At 35.0% G+C, this 19,885-nt stretch overlaps 2 protein-coding genes across 9 annotated transcripts; both read left to right on the forward strand.

Moving 5' to 3' along the window:
- LOC146958000 (amino acid transporter AVT1C-like) lies at window positions 1-4,685 on the forward strand. Of its 3 annotated transcripts, none has more exons than XM_085739661.1 (13): window positions 1-95; window positions 595-794; window positions 1,400-1,704; window positions 2,076-2,290; window positions 2,419-2,442; window positions 2,635-2,815; window positions 2,891-3,107; window positions 3,269-3,404; window positions 3,513-3,532; window positions 3,747-3,892; window positions 4,023-4,066; window positions 4,155-4,217; window positions 4,323-4,685. In XM_085739661.1, exons 2-13 carry the CDS (start codon window positions 619-621, stop codon window positions 4,419-4,421), a joined length of 1,626 nt encoding a protein of 541 aa, XP_085595787.1. In that variant the 5' UTR covers window positions 1-95; window positions 595-618; the 3' UTR covers window positions 4,422-4,685. The 3 variants fall into 3 exon arrangements, with proteins under 3 accessions (XP_085595787.1, XP_085595785.1, XP_085595786.1); XM_085739659.1 differs by lacking the exon at window positions 1-95 and adding an exon at window positions 98-222; XM_085739660.1 differs by lacking the exon at window positions 1-95 and adding an exon at window positions 198-442.
- Window positions 4,686-5,939: 1,254 nt separating this feature from the next.
- PUM4 (pumilio 4) lies at window positions 5,940-13,699 on the forward strand. 6 transcript variants are annotated; one of them, XM_085739664.1, is made up of 13 exons: window positions 5,940-5,977; window positions 6,171-6,241; window positions 6,638-6,765; window positions 6,895-7,578; window positions 7,771-8,491; window positions 8,645-9,227; window positions 9,307-9,448; window positions 9,556-9,663; window positions 10,106-10,318; window positions 10,422-10,532; window positions 11,749-11,943; window positions 12,989-13,163; window positions 13,254-13,699. In XM_085739664.1, the coding sequence occupies exons 4-13, from the start codon at window positions 6,919-6,921 to the stop codon at window positions 13,277-13,279; spliced, it is 2,934 nt and encodes a 977-aa protein (XP_085595790.1). In that variant the 5' UTR covers window positions 5,940-5,977; window positions 6,171-6,241; window positions 6,638-6,765; window positions 6,895-6,918; the 3' UTR covers window positions 13,280-13,699. The 6 variants fall into 6 exon arrangements, with proteins under 6 accessions (XP_085595790.1, XP_085595792.1, XP_085595788.1 ...); XM_085739666.1 differs by having other exon boundaries at window positions 7,774-8,491; XM_085739662.1 differs by having other exon boundaries at window positions 6,638-6,730.
- Window positions 13,700-19,885: the final 6,186 nt, after the last annotated feature.

Raw genomic sequence — 19,885 nt, forward strand, 5'->3', positions numbered from 1 at the left:
AAATCACACGATAATAATATAATGTACGGCTAAGATTTATGTTAGGCACCTGCAGTATCAGAAACAAATAAAAAGTGTCCATAACAAATAACATGGTAATAATTTAACTGCTAAAAAAGTTGTTTCTGTTCTGGACATAGAGAGAGACAGTAGAAAAGCTTAAAGCTGCTGTATAAAAACCATCAGTGTCTACTAGAGTGTGTGTGTCTTGTAAGAGAGAAAGTACGTGTACCTACTTGAGTTGTTTCTTTTCTCTGTCTTCCTCTTTTCCTAGATTTTCACTTTGTTTTGTTTTGTAAACAAAAAGCACAAGTGTCGTTCATGTTATGCCTTTTCTGATTCTTAATTAATTCCCTTTTTGGTTTTCTTTATAAGTTTTGTTAAAATATGCATGCATAGCTGAAATTCTATCATAGAGTTTCTGAGCTAAAATATTTAATATGTAATAAGCTTTCAAATTCAAAGTTCAAACCATGCAGTTTGTATTTTGGATACCAATTAATTCAGATCCGGATTTTTAATTATTGGAAAAATTTTGTTCTGTTATGTGAAGTTTTTGTGTTGTGTTTTGTAATTTTGGTTATTTTTGTGAAGGTGAATAGTTGGTGAAGAGTGAAGATGAAAAACTCAGTAGCTTCAGAGAACAGTTTTATTATTGAAAGTGATGAAGAAGATGATAAGGATTTTAACAAAGATGATGATGGAAATGATTCTGATTCTTCAAATTACTCAAATGAAAATCCACCACAGAGGAAACAAAGTTCTTATAACCCATCATGGCCTCAGAGTTACAGGTTAAGTCCTTTTTTCAATCCCCCTAGATTTCAGTGCACCTGTGTGTGTGTCACTTCACGTACCTTTTTGTTTGTTTCTGTTTCTGCTGCAAGTGTAAAGGGAATCCTTGGAATTTCTGGAAATAATGGTTTTACTTGTCATTTTTTCTTTCTTTTTCTTTTTCTTCACTTTCTGATATAATCCTTGTAAAGTAGTTTTACTTTTTTTGGTGGATGTGATTCATCTGAAATTCCTTTATGAACTTTATTCACTAGTTTCAGCTAATAAAGAGAATAGAATATATCTCTTTTCTGGTCTTAACCCATGGGAAGAGGGTCCTCATAATCTGAAGCTCGGTCAGGAGATGAGCCAGGATTCAAACCGGGGCTCTCCCAAACCAATTGAGCTTAAATGAAGTTCATTAATCACTTGATCCTAGAAAATACCTATTGTGTCAATACTCAAGAAGTTGAGCCGAGAAGTTTGAAAATTTAAACAATCTTGTTATTGAACTACCTTTGTTTTTTTACCTCTATGAATTGATTTGGTGAACAATGGTTACTGTCTTATCAATTAAGTGCATCAACTAAATACTAATGCTGTGTTATTGTTATTGAAATTTCAGGCAATCTATTGATCTATACAGTAGTGTGCCATCACCAAGTATTGGATTTCTGGGAAATTCTTCACTTACAAGATTAAGCAGTTCCTTTCTTTCCACATCTCTAACAAGGAGGCACACTCCGGAAGTACTTCCTTCAGTCACAAAACCTCTGATACAACCAACAGAAGAGGAGAAGCACCAAAGACGCAGCTCTCACACCTTGCTTCCTCCCCTTTCTAGAAGGTCTTCTTTGCTTAAGAAAGAATCCAAGATTTCTCATGAAGTTCCTTCTCGCCACTGCTCTTTTGGACAAGCTGTGCTTAATGGTTTGTTATTGAACCTTCGCTTGCTCTTGCTATACTTATGTATGATATATGACTGAAAATGTGTTTATAAGGGCTGTCACCGCTGTACAAATCGGTTTTGAAGTGTTGAGTTAGACTCAATCCATATTCTTAGAGGGGGGAAACAGACAAGTCCCCTCTTTGTTACAGATTTTGTTCAATTTTTACCAAGTTGTTGAATATTTTTCCTGATCAACTTCATCATATTTAAAAATGACCTGTATGTGAAAACTTGAGATATGCTGATTTGAGAATATGTGCATTTATTTATTGACATCACATACTTGACAACTAAGCAATGCACTGAAAATCACCAATTTGTGTATGCCTTGTTGTTATTTTTGATTTTGCAGGCATAAATGTCCTTTGTGGAGTAGGAATCCTTTCAACCCCTTATGCTGCTAAAGAAGGTGGATGGGTAGGACTTTCCATCTTATTCATTTTTGGAATTCTTTCCTTTTATACTGGATTGCTCTTGCGTTCCTGCTTGGACAGTGAGCCTGGTCTTGAAACATACCCCGATATTGGCCAAGCTGCTTTTGGTACTGCTGGACGAATTGCTATTTCAGTAAGTCAATCTTCATGCTCATCTAAATACTCTTGTGATCTTTTACCTTTTTTATTGAATGTGTTTGGTGGTTTGTGTTGGTGTCTAATCTCAATTTCGTATGATTTCTCCTTGTTGTGTGGATGCAGATAGTATTATACATCGAATTATATGTAAGTACACCTGTCTTCACTCAATTTGTATTCCATTTAGAGTCTTACTTATTTTCATTTATGTAATAATATGATCCATGATATCTTTCTATGTTTCACTCTTAAATTCGACCTTCTGAAATTTGGAATTGACTAATGTTTCAGATACCTTTGATCATTAGCGTTGTTCATTAAAACTATGTCGTCATGCAGGGCTGTTGTATTGAATATATAATTTTGGAGGGAGACAACTTGGCTTCCTTGTTTCCAAATGCATACTTAAATTTAGGGGGAATTGAATTGAATCCACAAACATTGTTTGCTGTGGTTGCAGCCTTGGCTGTTCTTCCTACAGTTTGGCTCCGCGACTTAAGTGTTCTTAGTTACATCTCAGGTAACACTTATTTTTATCCAAGTAATGACTTAATTTTTCGGTGAGTTTTATTAACATTTACAATGTTTGTTATAGCTGGTGGAGTTATTGCATCAGTTTTAGTGGTTCTGTGCTTGTTATGGATTGGCATAGAAGACGTCGGCTTTCAACGCTCAGGGACAACACTGAATCTTGGAACTCTTCCTGTTGCCATTGGTCTCTATGGTTACTGTTATTCAGGACATGCTGTGTTCCCAAATATTTACACATCAATGGCAAAACCAAACCAATTCCCTGCAGTGCTAGTAGCATGGTACACCAAAGATTAATTTAAGCCATTTTTTATAGTTTTGAATGAATGAGTCTAGATTTTGAATATATGATGTCACATAAGTTTTCTTATTTTCTTCTGAAGAATAGTTCTCTTTCTGAATCTATCTAATACAATGTATGATTTTCTTTTTTCTCTCTTAGTTTCGGAGTTTGTACCTTACTATATGCTGGTGGTGCTGTTATGGGATACAAAATGTTTGGAGAAGATACACTCTCTCAGTTCACCCTTAACCTGCCTCAAGACTTGGTTGCAACCAAGATTGCTGTCTGGACTACGGTATACCGATTCTACATTTAATTGCAGATATTTTCTTAGTAGATTATACTATGACATATAAACCATATACATTTCTAACATTATCGTCTGCTACTTTTATTTTTGCAGGTGGTTAATCCATTTACCAAATATCCTTTATATGTGTGCATGCATTTAGATGGAAAAGATTATTCATCATATAGAATAATTTTGTTTCCACACTAAAAAAATACTTCCAAGTTACATACAATATTTGAACTGGGATTTTATGACATGTTATTATCTCTTGCATTCTCTTCATATAGTATTCTTAGTTTCTCACACTGCAGATGATGAAAGATGGTTTTTCTTAACTAGAATCACGTATGCATTGACTATATCTCCAGTGGCAATGAGTCTTGAAGAGTTGATACCAGCAAACCATGCCAAGTCTTACCTATTTTCCATTTTCATCAGAACAGGCCTTGTATTTTCTACCCTTGTTATCGGTCTCTCAGTTCCCTTTTTTGGTGAGTCTTAATCAATCTATTGCATGATACTATGATAGTCAAATTCATTAGTTTCTTAATCAATCAATCATAGTAATGTGACATAGTTGCACTATGTTATAGCAATAACATGTCTAATTATTCTTTGCAGGTTTGGTGATGTCCTTGATTGGATCATTACTTACAATGCTTGTAGTAAGTTTCCTTCAGTTTTTATATTATTGCTCCTAGAATTATTGACCATAGCATTTTGTTAACTAATATATATCAACCTTGTTTACAGACTTTGATATTGCCATGTGTTTGTTACCTAAGAATTTTGCGGGGGAAAGTAACGCGGATACAGGTATGACACTTGACTAATACACCTTTGAATGTAACTGTCATGTCTGGATGAATACGTGCTACAAGAAATTGTGTGTGACTCGACTTTCGTTTCATATGTCTACAGGCAGGACTTTGCATTACAATTATTATAGTAGGTGTTGCGTGTTCTTCCGTTGGAACGTACTCAGCCCTCGCAGAGATTGTTAAGAGTTTGAGTGGATGAAGTTGTGTGGAAAATGAGAGTTATTTGCTAGTATCTACCCTTTTCAATATTCTATCTGTTTGGTTACACATCCCAATTTTGAGTCAATTTTTGTCAAGTTGTGGCTTCCTCATTCTGTTACTATTATTTGTTGTTACCATATCATAAAAAGTTTTGCTCAGGTTTGAAATGTTGGTAATATAGATTGTGGAGAGAAACACTTTTGAGAGTTTGTAAGAAGTGTTCAAATGAATTTGTTAAAGAGTATTTTATTTTAGTTGAAAATGTCTATTGCATATCTTGATAAAGGATCTCCAATCCGTGACCATATAATACAACAATATGTCACTTACAAAAAATGTTCCAAGGTAAATGATACAGCACAAATAGAAATACACAATGGATAAGAATGACATCTTTATAGTAATTTTCATTCAAGACAGCACAGTTCATTAGCTAGGCTTGTGAAGTGCAGCTCATGTTTTTGAGTAGGGCATTTTGTCTAATCTGAAAAGAATTTTCATGTACAATTATTTTACGCATGTATTCAATGATTTATTGTCAAGTCAATTAATGAATACGACAATTCATGGGTTTTTCACATGTATTCCTCAATTTTGCACAAGTGATTTTCATATGCAATTACTAAGACCATATTGATTTTAGTGACGCATTTTCTGAGATACTTTAATCATAAAAAAAAAAACGCACTCAATGATGAAGTTGGTAACCGAAATAAATTATTGTTATGAGTACGTGAACATTATCATTAAGTTGAACTTCAACTATTGGAAAAAGAATGGATTTGTTGTTGTCATTCAAGATTAGACATGGGTTGTATAGAAGGGAAAGCAACAATAATCTTGGATTGTGAAAGGAGTGAAAAGTGCATAAAAATACAAAAATTTGTTAGCTCGCAAGGACACCTCAACTAGAAATGCTAGGTCCTACATATATTGATAGGATAAGTGATGAAGAAATATATTTGGTTTAAATCAATGATATGATAAAAGTAGTGGTGAATTCCAAAAGAATACTACAAAAATTGAAAGGTTATGCTCTACAAAAATTATTAATAACAGTAACACACAACTCATTTCCCTCTATTTTTAAATGATAGTACTTAATAATCACTCTATTTATTTCTCCAACCCAACACCTTAAATTTATTTATTAAATGAATCAAACTAATAACTTCATCCTGTATCATTTATTAATAACTTTGTATAATTACCGCGGAAAGTGCTTAGTAAAGCCACTTTTTCTCCTGAAGCACCATTTTTGTTTTTCCTCCAATGGATACCTATTAAGTACCATGATTATGTAGTTAAGTTTTGGTTTTAGAGTCCATGTTGTTTTGATTAGAGCTTCAATTTATTGTAAAAGAAACATTTAAATAAAGCATTAGTGTATGAGTAAAGGGGGCGTTATTAGTAAATCCCAATAAACAAAAAAACCAAAGACAAAAAAGCCCAATTTCTAGCCCACGAACATCTCTCTGCAAAATCACTTTTCACAGAATTCTTCTATTTCGGATTCAGAACAGAAAAACTAACGATTTCCAGCTTCCCAAAACGGTAACTTATAATTGATTGATCTTTTTCTTTATTGAAAATCTCTACCTGCAACAATTTCTTATACATAAAACAAATAAGATAAAATCTGTATTTCTTATTACGTAAATAAATCAAATCAATGAGTTATGAATTATGTAGAAATGTACATAATTTTGCGCATTAATTCGATATGGATTCTCAATTTTCATTTCAGACAGGATCAGATTTCGAATTTCGTTATATTGATGTGAAGGTTCATTTTGAGCTGTTAAGGGAGTCTCTCAGGTATGATTTTTGTTTTCTATATTGTAATTGGAATTTCTCCATTGATTTATGGATAAATTAAAGAAATAGAATAGTTGAAATTGTCTTTGTTGTAATTATGGCCTATAATAACATGTGTCGGACACCGAACACGCCTTCCATAATGTATATGCTGCCTTTAATTTTTAGTAGATTTTCAGATTATACAGTGAAAGAGAATTAACATGATCATTGTTTTTCTTATGTTTTGTTTGGTTTCGTGGCAATTAGAAAGTAGCCTGAGTTGTTGGCTTTTTTAATGTGTACAATAAAAAATATAAAGTTGATTTTTTTTATATTTATGGGTAAATTAAATAAATAAAATGTTTTTTTTTTTTTAAACAATAAATAAAATAGTTGAAATTGTGTTTGATGTAGTTATGGTCAATGAAGCACTGACATGACACAGACACGGAAACCAGACATAATACTGACATGGGTCGGATACCAAACACGCCTTTCATCAGAAGTGTATGTGCTACAGAGATTATGACCTTTAATTTTAGGTAGATTTTTAGCTTTTGGATGATATAGTGAAAGAGAATTAATCATGATCATTGTTTTCTTATGTTTTGTTTGGTTTTATGGTAACAAGAAAGTAGATTGAGTAGTTTGTTCTTTTGTGGCATTCATAGGTGACTTCTACTTTAGAGTTGGAGATGGCCGGTGGGAGTAAGGTGGATGTGCAAACATTGGATTTACCGAATAGGACACTTGAAGACACATTGCAGAGTGAGCTAGAAAGGATATTGCAAGAGCAGCGCAATCAACAGTTTATTAATCGAGAACGTGGTTACGATATTTATAGGAGTGGAAGTGCGCCTCCAACAGTTGAGGGATCGTTAAGTGCTTTTGGTAGTTTGAGAAACTTCGATTATAGAGCTAATAATAGCGGGAAGAGTAATAATAATGATGGAGTTTTGACTGAGGATGAGATTCGATCACATCCGGCTTATCTTTCGTATTATTACTCGCATGAGAGCATTAATCCTAGGTTACCACCACCGTTATTGTCAAAAGAAGATTGGCGTGTTGCACAAAGGTTTCAAGCTGGTGGTGGGTCATCTTCGATTGAAAGATTTGGGGATTGGAGGAAGAATGCAACCCCGAACGGTGATAGTTCATCGCTATTTTCGATGCAACCGGGATTTTCTGTACAACAAACAGAAGATGATTTGATGGAACTGAGGAAAGCCAGTGGACGAAATCTCTCCAGGCAGAGTTCAACTCAGTTACTTGAGAGACATATGGATGGTATGACAAGAATGCCGGGAACTGGTCTTGGTGCGAGAAAGACATGTTATTCAGACATTTTTCAGGTTATTCATTTATCCTGATTGCTTTTGTTGTGGTCTTGATTTTTCCAATCATAACCCATCCAATAAGATGGAAAAAATAAATTCACTTTCATAATTTAAAGCAAATAAATTGATAAAGTTGATCCTATTTATTGCTTGTATTATTCTACCATTAGCATTTTATTACACTTATATTTGAAGTTAATGTTTTAGCAGGATGGATTTGATCAACCTGCTTTGTCCAGCAATATGTCACGTCCAGCAAGTCACAATGCATTTGGTGATATAAGGAACCCAACTGGCATTGTTGATCGTGAGCCCCTGGAGGGGTTGCGTTCATCAGCCTCTACCCCAGGTTTGGTCGGACTTCAGAACCACGGTGTAAATTCTCACAGTTTTTCATCTGTTGTGGGTTCTTCTTTGTCAAGATCGACGACCCCTGAATCGCATGTTATTGGAAGACCTATTGGATCTGGAGTTCCTCAAATGGGTAGCAAAGTGTTCTCTGCTGAAAATATTGGGTTGAGTAACCACAATGGTCACTCTTCCAATATGACCGATCTCGCCGATATGGTGTCCTCTTTGTCTGGGTTAAATTTATCAGGTGTTAGACGTGCAGAACAAGATAGTCTTTTGAAATCTAAGCTGCAAGTTGAAGTTGATAATCATGCTAATGCTAATGTTATGTTGAGCACACCAAACAATGTTAATTTGCCCAAACATAATGAGCTTGCAACAGACCGTAACACATTTAGTTTGAATGAAAGAGTCAATCTACTGAAAAAAACTGCTTCTTATGCTAATCTTCGATCAAATGTGCATTCTTCTGGAAACTTAACAACTTTGCCAAGTATAGATTTTGCTGGCCAAGTTCCTGGTGCATATCCTGCAAACACAACATTGAATAATGTGTACAATAATCATCTTGAGACAGGTCTCCTCTCTCTCTCTCTCTCTCTCTCTCTCTCTTTTTGTGTGTGTGTGTGTGTGAGCGCGCGCACGCTTAAATATGTTTGAGTGAATTAGTTTAAGCTCAGTGAAGTTTAGTGTTATTAGTTGGACCTAACTGTTCATTATTCAATTCCAGCTTTGAGGAGTCGTAGAGATGGACACAATATAGATGCACTGGGAAATCAAGTAGGTTCTGAATTCAATTCTGCAACTCTGGACCCACGTATCATCCAATGCTTGCAGCAAAGTTCGGAGTACTCCATGCATGGGATGAGTAGAGATCCTTTTCAAATGAGAAATTTTTCTGATGCTTCACAACATGGAGACTTAGAGGGACTTCGGAAAGCATATCTCGAGACTCTTCTTAGTCAACAAAAGCAACAGTATGAACTCCCACTTCTTAGCAAATCTGGGCTTCTTAATCAAGGGTTATTTGGGAGTCAGCCATATGGTCTTGGAATGCCACATTCAGGAAAGCAGATATCAAATTCCTCACTTCCTTCTCTTGGATCTGGAAATCCACTGTTTGAGAATGAACGAATCTCACACATAAATTCTATGATGAGAAGTTCTATGGGAGGGTCTGGCAGCTCATGGCATGCTGATATTGGCAATAACATGGAGAGTAGGTTTGCTTCATCCTTGCTCGATGAGTTCAAGAACAACAAAACCAAACCTTTTGAACTTTCGGATATAACTGATCATGTGGTACAGTTCAGGTATGATTTTGAACCTCCACTATTGTTTCTAGTGGCATGTCTTTGGAAATCTGAATTGATAATATGTGCTATAATGCAGTACTGATCAGTATGGTAGCCGCTTTATTCAGCAGAAATTAGAAACAGCTTCGGTAGAAGAGAAGACCAAGATATTTCCTGAGATTATTCCTCATGCACGTGGCTTGATGACTGATGTCTTTGGCAATTATGTCATACAGAAAGTATATTTAGCTTCTTTTTTTTCCCTTTATGCTGATAGTAGTGTCATAAATATGCTCTTTTTATTTGGATTGTTAGAATTTCACACTTTGTCATTGCAATATTACAGTTTTTTGAGCACGGTACTGATAGTCAAAGAAAGGAATTGGCCAACCAACTTACAGGTCATGTTTTACCTCTTAGTCTGCAAATGTATGGTTGCAGAGTGATTCAGAAGGTGCTTTTTAAGCTTATATTCTCAAATAACTCCATATTCGTCAACTCATGCCTAACTCTTAAAATCCGATATATTTTTGTATAAGATGGTCTGTTTTTCCTTGTCAAATCTCAATGCCTCTGTTTGTAGGTAAATGTGACCTCTTTTTTGTATATCAAACATGATTATTTTTCTTAGCTCTTTTATAAACTGATGCATGCTTGACTAAATACTAAGTAAACAATGGAATACTTGAGATATTCTTGTGTATTGGTTTACACTTTCTGTAGTACTGAAATTTGTTTTGATTTTATAGTGGTATCCATCCAACATTCAAGGTTTAGTCATCCTTAGGTCTGTAGACATCAGGATTTATTGGATTTTGTTCTTATTTACTGTGGTAATATTAGTAAGTAGTAAAATGAATGTACTATTTCAACTCTTCTGCTAAATTTATTGACAGGCCTTGGAGGTGGTTGATGTTGATCAGCAGAGCCAAATGGTGTCAGAGCTTAGTGGTGCAATAATGAAATGTGTACGTGACCAAAATGGAAACCATGTTATTCAGAAGTGTATAGAGTGTGTCCCTCAGGATAGAATTCAGTTTATCATCACATCTTTTTATGGGCAAGTTGTTGCACTTTCTACTCATCCTTATGGGTGCAGAGTTATTCAGGTTAGACCATTGGACATGTTATTCACCTTTTATTGACACAGTATGAGCTTTATTTCTTTTAGTATTTTATTTGACAATTAACAGTTTACATGGATCCTAACAGAGGGTTCTAGAACACTGCGATGATCTAAAAACACAAGAAATTATCATGGAAGAAATCATGCAATCTGTCTGCACTTTAGCACAGGATCAATATGGAAATTATGTTATTCAGGTTTGTAACATTTTCGTATGAGTTTATTTTACATGGTAGACGACGTCGATAAGTAATATACATTAGCACTTTGATTCATGTTTTATGCTTTGACAATTGTGCACTTGTATTTCTGCACTCGTAACATGCAGTATAGTTTCATGACTTTGGTTATCTCTTGACTCTTGAACCATTTTAGAAGAAATCCTGCTGTTCATTCTGTCTTAGGTCTTAGGCTCTTATCTATTTTAGGATCATCCTTGGTAAGAATGAAAGACTGGAATCTGGAGCAGTAATCTTCTGACAGAATTGTTGGACATATGCTACCTCCCTTATTTGCCAGAAAATAGCATTTTAGATCTAATGCACATTGTCTATACTTTGTTCATGTGGTTTTTCATTGGGATCATATCATTTTATGTTGCAACGTCCCAGGCCTTCGGCCAAACCTCAGGCATGTTCATATTTCCCAAAATTATATGAATAGACACCATTATGTTACTTTTTTTAATCAACAAAAGATTTATGAAAATTAAAATAGAGTACATGGATGCTCAACGTCACACTCTTTACAATATGTCATCTTTCATCTTACACCTTAATACATTGAATTGAACAAAATTCATACATCAATCAATGAAAACAAAATGTGATGGAGCACAGACTCTATGTAATAAAATAAACTCCTTGCAATGAAACATTTTGGACATCAAACCTCTAGCCCATTGTTATAGAATTAGCACACCTCCATACCTTCCAATTTGAACCAATTATATGTTCTAGCATTATTTCAACTAGCTTCCAGTTATTGACGGTTAATTTATCATCTACATGTTCACACATTCTCCATCTGCTGCCATCACTATTACTGGTTGATCAACATCACTTCCCCACACCCCTAAATGATATGAATTGACTGATTAGACATTTCTTTCGATTATATATTCTGCTACTTGCAGCTATTATTCCAGCTAATTTATAGGGGTTTCATTATTGAGTTATATATGAGTAGTATTATGGTCATGGGTGCGGTTGACATGTTGATACCTTTGTGATAATTTGATTAAAGTTTTGGGTTTCATCTCACTGTCTTGATGTTTTAGCTGAAATTATCAACATATTGAATTTTAGAGAATTGAAATTGCTCGCTTTTTGTTTTGTAATGTTAGTTATTACTTGTGCTACATTTTTTTTACTAACCCTGCTGCTACTTCCATACCGTACTTTTCTTTTGTAGCACATCCTCGAACATGGTAAACCAAATGAACGGACTATTGTTATCAGCAAGCTTGCTGGACAAATTGTTAAGATGAGCCAGCAAAAGTTTGCTTCTAATGTCATCGAGAAGTGTTTGGCTTTCGGCTCTTCTGAAGAACGTCAAATTTTGGTGAATGAAATGCTTGGTACCTCTGATGAGAATGAGCCCTTGCAAGTATGTCCCCCTTTTCACCTCTTATATTGTTTAATATTTCATTTTTCTGAGGCTGGAGATTATCTGTTATTCAAATATCTTCGTGTCAATTTATTATCAGCTGAAGAGGTTAGTTTATAACTAGAACTATCGTGCAAACATTTTTCAAGAACCCGTTCATTTGTGTTCAGTTTCCCTTCCCAAGTTTTCCGTTTAAGAACCCTAAATTTTATCTTGTTTTTAAGTAGCTACCAAACATAGCCTAAAAAGAAAGGAAGCATTGTCACAAACAACGGTTGTAGTTGCTACTATGTCACTAGGTGGTCACGAGTTTGAGTCATGCAATCAGCCTCGTAATAGTGCAACATAAGACTGCCTATGGTCACGAGTTTGAGTCATGCAATCAGCCTCTTATTAGTGCAACATAAGACTGCCTGCAATAGATCCACAATGGATCCGATCCTTCCTCAGGCTTGCTCCATTTAGGTGCTTTATACTTTATAGCATTCAGTTGCCTTTTTATTTTTTCGAACAGCCTAAAAGGGCCCCATAAATACAATGAAACTTTCTAATCTTGTTGTATATCAATAGTAGAAACCCTCCAAAATATTCACAAGCAAAGACAAGAGAGTTAGAGAAGTCATGAAGACAATCCTATTTTATATTTCATAATAACAACTGAAAATGGATAACTGTTAAAATATGAACATTCCTTGCAAATTAGAAGTGCTTGAGAACTCTGTAAATTGCTTGTTGTCATGGAGTTATAGAGGCTTTACATCAATAAATCTTTTTTTTTTTAAATTGTTTAAAAAAGAGGGATTTAGTGGAAAATGGGAGAAGTATAGAGAACTGATAATAATACTGATATGATAGATATGTTACTAGACAATAATAATTGTTTTCTGGGGCTTGTCTGCATTGCCAAAAGAAGGCTTGTAGGAAGAAAAACGATTTTAAGGGTTACACTTCAATATATTTCAAGTAAAAGTTCAACTGCCAACTACATTGTTTTGTACATTTATCAAATCAGAGGTTCTAAGTGAATATGGCATGCAATATGCAGGCTATGATGAAAGACCCTTTTGGAAATTATGTTGTGCAAAAGGTTCTTGAGACTTGTGATGACCAGAGTCTTGAGCTGATCCTTTCTCGCATCAAGGTTCACTTAAATGCCCTGAAGCGATACACTTATGGAAAACACATAGTTTCTCGTGTGGAGAAGCTGATAACCACCGGAGGTAATGAATGCAAACTCATTCCATATATAAATTTCCATTTTTTTTTCCTTGAATTGTTCTGATTTCTCATAAACCCCTCATCATTTGCAGAGAGGCGTATAGGGTTGTTAGCCTAAATTCTTACATCCTCAAGCATCCTAATTGAAAGTCTTGAGGACAAAGACTCCAATTTCCAATCACCACATTCCTTTTGTACAGTCAACATGAATGTTAATATCACAAGTTTCTTCTGCAAGCCATATTTATGTAAAGCATTGGAGATAAACATGGTCAGTCACCTGACTGGGAAAACTATTTTACTCACTTTGCTTGATTTCATTTTTATTACTTGACAGAAAATCTCCATAGTGAGAGATAACTTAGGATGTCAAGATTAGAGAGCCACGACAATGTGTATTTATTGTGTATGTATGTGGTCCATTGTCTGTAAAGAAAATAATGGCAAATAAGTAATTGCAGTAACCAGAGTCACTAGATCAGGCTCTAAACTCTCATTTCATTTATGTAAATAATATGCAACAACTTTCTTGAGTGCACTTCTGTTTCGTTTTTATTATAATTGATCGCAAGTGTCCTTGGTCAAGCGGCACTTAACTGCCGCTCGCCTCCAACAGTAGTTAACTATCGTTCGACATATTTTAGATCAATTAAATTATTTTTTAAATTGATTAACCAATTTAAAAAGTCTTCCGAACGGCAGTCAACTGCCGTTGAAGGTATTTTGATCTTTTCAGGATGGTTGAGAGAAAAAATGGAAGCCTAAAGAGTAATTTTCCTGAAGAGTAATTTTCTTGATTGAATAATTGATCCCGTTTGAAGAGTAATTTAAGTCATGGGTTAAATAAGTTTTTGGTCTTATACATATAGTCAATTTTGTTTTTCATCCTTATAAAAAAAAATGACATATATTGGTCCCTATGAAATTTTTCAACCCATCTATGAAATTATAATTATTATGACAAGTATTTGTCCCGTGTTTTTTAAGTATTAGTGACAATTATTTGTTTTTTATATATATTTATTTGTGACAAATATTTATCGAATTTTATATGTTATATTGACAAATGTTTATCCCATTATTTAGGTTTAAGTTAATCCTATTTTGTCTCTCAATCTCAAAACAAATCCTATATATTTGGGATTGTTTGTATTAGAACGTAATTAAATTTATAACTGCTGAAACCCTAATCCTATTTAGGGAAGTTATATCCATTTTCTTCCGGTCTGATTGAATCCGTTACAAATTTTCTTGTAGATACCTTCATCCGATATCTGATATGTTTGCTTCGCTGATGTTTTAACAATATATGTGTCCTTAACTGCATAAAGTTTTTATTTTATTTTTACAATGGTCTCTGTGTCCAGTCTGCTGTCTCTAGAAAGAGCACGTTTTTAGTACATGCAATATTGCATTTTACTTTTTGTTTTATCATGCAATAAAATACTGATTTAGTGAAAAGAATTTAATAGAATTTGAGAATGGTAACGGATGAGAGAGAAAGAGGGAGTGTGGGGAGACATAAGAGGAAAATAAGTAATGTTTTGGTTTGGTTGGTGAAATTAAAATAAATTTAGGTATAGTTTGCTATGCAGCGTTGTCAATGTTTTGTGGATCTTGGCAACTCGGATAAAATAGTGGAATTAAAATCATGCATATTTTTTAAAATTAATTATTGATATTCTTTTTTTAAGAGTTATTGGTATTCTTTCGCCGTCAAAACATAAATATGGTTATTTTCTTCAATTTAATATCAAATTAGTTGTTTATTTATATTTTACTAGATTTTGATTATTTTTATTTTAAAGTATATTTTTATAGGAGTAAATCATTTTTTTATCCTATGTTGGCTTCTAGCTCACCTAATTCACTTTTGCCTAATTGTAATTTGATATTAAAAGTTAATTGTGCTTATTTTTTTTTTTTTACAGAAATCGTGATTAAAATTATTAAGAACACATTTAACTACTAAAATACACAAATAAAATTATAAACTTGAATTTAAAGCATAGAAATAAATAAATAAATCATTCCATACAATCTTTTTTTTTTTTTTACAAACATATTGTTCAATCTATTAAGTCGAAAATACCATGTCCGCAATAAAATTTATGAAAATCAATTTGAAGAAAATAAAATAAAACAACGTTATAAAATTTCACCTCAACCTCAAAAAAAAAAAAAAGAACGTTATAAAATTTCAAGGTATAAAAGAGTTGTCTACACTCATAATAACCCCAAGGTTCTCCTAAAACCCACTTCTTTATGCTCTTCTAAATCGTTTGTTTATAAATTGGTGTGTAATGGTTGGTTCATATGACTAGTTCCAATAAATAAGTTTCTTTTTTGGTTACATTCCAATAAATAAGTTAAAAACATGGAAAATTGCTCAATTACGATTAACATATAATATCACATTTAAACAAGTTAAGAAATTACGTAAAAAATGCTCATACAAAATTAACACTAATTAACATCAAAAAAAGTATATTGATACACAAGCACAAAAACGACATATATATATATATATATATATATATATATATATATATATATATATATAGGGGTTTGCTAGAACACACCCACTAGTTTTTATGTGGGAGTGTTTTAGCAAAGCTACACCTTAGGGTGTAATTAACCACTTTTTAGTTATTTACTTGCTAAAACACTCCCACATAAAAACTAGTGGGTGCGTTCTAGCAAATGCCTATAGGATTTGCTAGAACACACCCACTTGTTTTTGTTAGAAGGTGTGTTATAGCAACATACACCTTAGGGTGTATTTAACCACTTTTTAGTTATTTACTTGCTAAAACACTCCCACATGAAAACTAGTGGGTGTGTTCTAGCAAACCCCATATATATATATATATATATATATATATATATATATATGTTTCATGCAAAACTCCTATCAAATATTCTCATACCAATGGGGAGGCAAATCATCTAATAGCAATGACAAATGTTGATTGTTTGATTCTAAAGGTGGATTTTGAAAAGGCTTATGATTCGGTGGATTGGGGGTTCTTGGTGTATATGATGAGGAGAGTGGGTTTTAGTTCAAAGTGGATGAAGGCTTGTGTTTGTGGGGGGGAGTATGTCAATCCTCGTGAATGGTAGTCCTACGGAGGAAATTAGCATCAAAAGAGGTTTAAAACAAGGAGACCCTCTTGCACCATTCCTTTTCCTTTTGGTGGCGGAAGGATTTAGTGGTTTAATGTCCAATGCGGTGCGCCTTAATCTTTTTGAAGGTTTCAAGATCAAGGAGAATGGTACGGTTTACTCTCATCTACAATATGCCGATGACACTATTTGTGTGGGGAAAGCAACGGTGGAGAATTTGTGGACTTTGAAGGCGTTACTAAGGGGTTTTGAGATGGCTTCCAGGTTGAAGATCAATTTTTTTAAGAGTTGTTTGATGGGTATAAATGTGGCGCCGGAGTTTATGGAGATGGCTTGCAATTTCTTGAATTGTGCGCATGGTTCCTTTCCCTTCAAGTATTTGGGGTTGCCGGTTGGAGGGAATCCGGGTAGGGTGAGCACTTGGGATCCTTTGTTGGATCAACTTTCTAAGAAATTGTTTTCTTGGGGGAATAAATATCTTAGTCTTGGTGGTAGAATTGTCCTTCTTAATTCCGTGTTGAATGCGATTCCTATTTTCTATCTCTCTTTCTTTAAAATGCCGGTGGGGGTGGCTAAAAAGATTAAGAGAATTCAAAGGGAGTTTTTATGGGGAGGTACGGAGGGAGGGAGGAAAATTAACTGGGTGAGTTGGAAGGTGGTGTGTCTTCCAAAAGAGGTGGGAGGGTTAGGTGTGAGGGATGTTAGTGTTGTTAATTTGAGCCTTCTTGCAAAATGGCGGTGGAGGCTATTGGGAACTAATAATGCTATTTGGAAGGTTGTTTTATTAGAGAGATATGGTCCAAAAGTGGAAGATTTGATAGAGGATGGAGAGAGTGTGTGGCCGAGAAATGCCTCTCGTTGGTGGAAAGATGTGGTGTCGCTCACCAAAGGGGTGGAGGGTGATTGGTTTAATGTGGAGGTGAACCGATGTGTTGGGAACGGTTCAAGTACTAGCTTTTGGAAGACGGCTTGGAAGGGGGATGTGCCTTTTATGGTAAGGTTCAATAGGCTCTCTCTATTTCTTTAAATCAAGAGGCTTCGGTGCAAGATTTATGGAGGGCTAATTTACATGGAGGGGAGTGGGCCTTTGATTGGAGGCGACAATTGTTTGTGTGGGAGAATGATCTCTTAATGGAGCTCATAGGGGAGTTGGAACGTGTTGAATTGAATATTGACGAAGATAGGTGGAAGTGGAGGTTGGAGGAGGATAATAATTTCTCGGTGAAGTCCATGTATTTGAAGTTGGAAAGTTTTGAGTTTGGTTTTGGTTGCCCGGAAGGGGAGAGGAGGGATTTTCGTCAAATTTGGAAAACTGGGGCACCCTCCAAGGTGATTGCTTTTGTTTGGAAGGCTCTTCTTGACCGAATCCCGACGCGGGTTAATTTGGAGAAGCGGAATTGTTTACCGGATGATATTGGTTTGAATTGTGTTTGGTGTGGGGTGATGGCCGAAGACACTTTGCATCTCTTTCTTCATTGTGATTTGGCGAGGAATGTTTGGTTAAATTTAATGTTGTGGCTAGATTTGAATTTTGTTATGCCACCTAATTTGTTTATTCATTGGGAATGTTGGAGTGGGGGGCCTATTAATAAGAAAATCCGGAAGGGATTACGCATGATTTGGGAAGTTGTTATTTGGGTACTTTGGAAAGCGAGGAACGGTCGTATTTTTAACAATGTCACTCTTTCTTCGGCCGATATAGTGGAGGAGGTGAAAGTATTGTCTTGGAGGTGGATCCTTGGTCGAACAAATATTCCGGCTTGTATGTTTTATGAGTGGAGTTGGAGTCCACGGTTGTGTTTGGTGCGATAGTGTGCAGCAGGACTGTGCTGAGTCCGCGGCTTCTGCTTTGTTGGTGCTGCTGGCAGCGCTTCTCAGCTGCTGTCTTGACAGTCCAGCAGCAGGTTTGTTGTGCCTGGAGGTCTTAGCTGCTGTTTTGGGGGACTAATTTTCTTTCTTTAATCTTGCCTTTTGCTGGTCTTTGTTGGGGTGTTTAGAGACTAAGCTATGGGACTGAATTTTGTTGCTTGGCATTTGATTTCAGAGTCATAGATGTAGCCTCGGTTGGTTTTAGTAGGCGGCTGTTTTGGTGTTGTGCTTTCCACCGATGATTTCGGTTAGGAATTGGGGTGGTGTTACGCATATTGGCGGCATCCTTGTACTTTTTATTGTGCCTTCTCTTAGCGTCTTGCGAGAGTATTGGTTTAATAATATTTGCCGTTTCAAAAAAAAAAACAATGACAAAACCAATCATTTGATATCAATTGGGAAACTAGTCATCTCATACCAATAAGAAAAAGTAGTCATCCCATAAAAAAAAATCCTTCTATATCAATGGGGAAAATCTATCATCCCATGCCAATAGAGAAGACATGCCAATAGAGAAGACAATCAAATCACATACCATAGACGATAAATAGTCATTCCATATCAATAGGAAAAATCAATCATGTCATACAAATAGTCTCCTTCGAGGTTGGATACGAGTGACTGTTTGCCTCTACCACGACATGTCCCTCTTAGTACCGAGTCCAAGCCATCATATAACTATGTCAGCTAAAGGCTTGAGGGGCAACTGTTTCGAACTAGGCTAAGACCCACTTCTTCAACAAACCTCGTAATCTCGAGTCACTAGCTCACACATGAACCATCACATGGACTTGCCCTAGATGCATTGAATCAAGGTCTCTCAGAGCGATCTGAGCCGTCCAATCGAGATGATACGCCAACTTGTTGTAATCTGCCCACGTGTGTCCTCTAAAACAACTGTCCAAATTAGGGTTTGGAGGAACTCAAAACCTTAGTTCACCACTATAAAGGTTAACTCGAAGCTTTCATCTCGGTACACACTTTTCTATCATAAAACGTTACATATTCGGCGCATGTTTACTTTTTCTGTAGAGTATTTCTAGAGATATACCACCCACCCACACCCAAAGTTGCCAATCTCTAGTCAAATTCTATTAGAATGAATTGATATTGTAAAATTATTTTTAGTTGAATGTGAATTGGTTTATGTGTAGAATACTTTCAAGTAAAAGTTGGTTGAACAATTTTAAGTGTAAAATTATGTTTGAAGTCAAAAGTTCCAATTCATAACTTCATGTTAAAATGAGTTTTACACCTTAAACTTAGTTTTTCCCCATTCGAAATTAAAATCAAATATACACTTAAAAATGTCCAAAGAACTTTGCGGCATGGTTAAACAACATATTTGACTATGGCAACGTAAGCTCACGTGTTAAGAAGCTTAACAACATATGCGAAGTATAAATTGGACAAATGAAATCTCAACTCGTATAATCTTACCCGAAAATATGAAATAAAATATGAGTTTAATGGTGGTGAGTCTACAACTCAAAACAATTAATGATTTTTAACCAAAACAATTAATATGACAATTCTGAATGTTTTGATTGGTTGTGTTTGCAAAGTTGTTTTGGATTGACTATCCACCACCATTAAACTCATAAAATATTTGCTATGATTCAGCAAATTAATGAATTGAGTGTCCATACGATGCGATCTTGCAAAACAAAATCCTTTTCAATTTCTCACTCACATGCATAGGACAAATTCATAGAGGGGATGTTGTTTG

Source organism: Medicago sativa, chromosome 1, assembly GCF_051527215.1.
Source record: "Medicago sativa cultivar Bolivia chromosome 1, Bolivia_mono, whole genome shotgun sequence".
Lineage (NCBI taxonomy): Eukaryota > Viridiplantae > Streptophyta > Magnoliopsida > Fabales > Fabaceae > Medicago > Medicago sativa.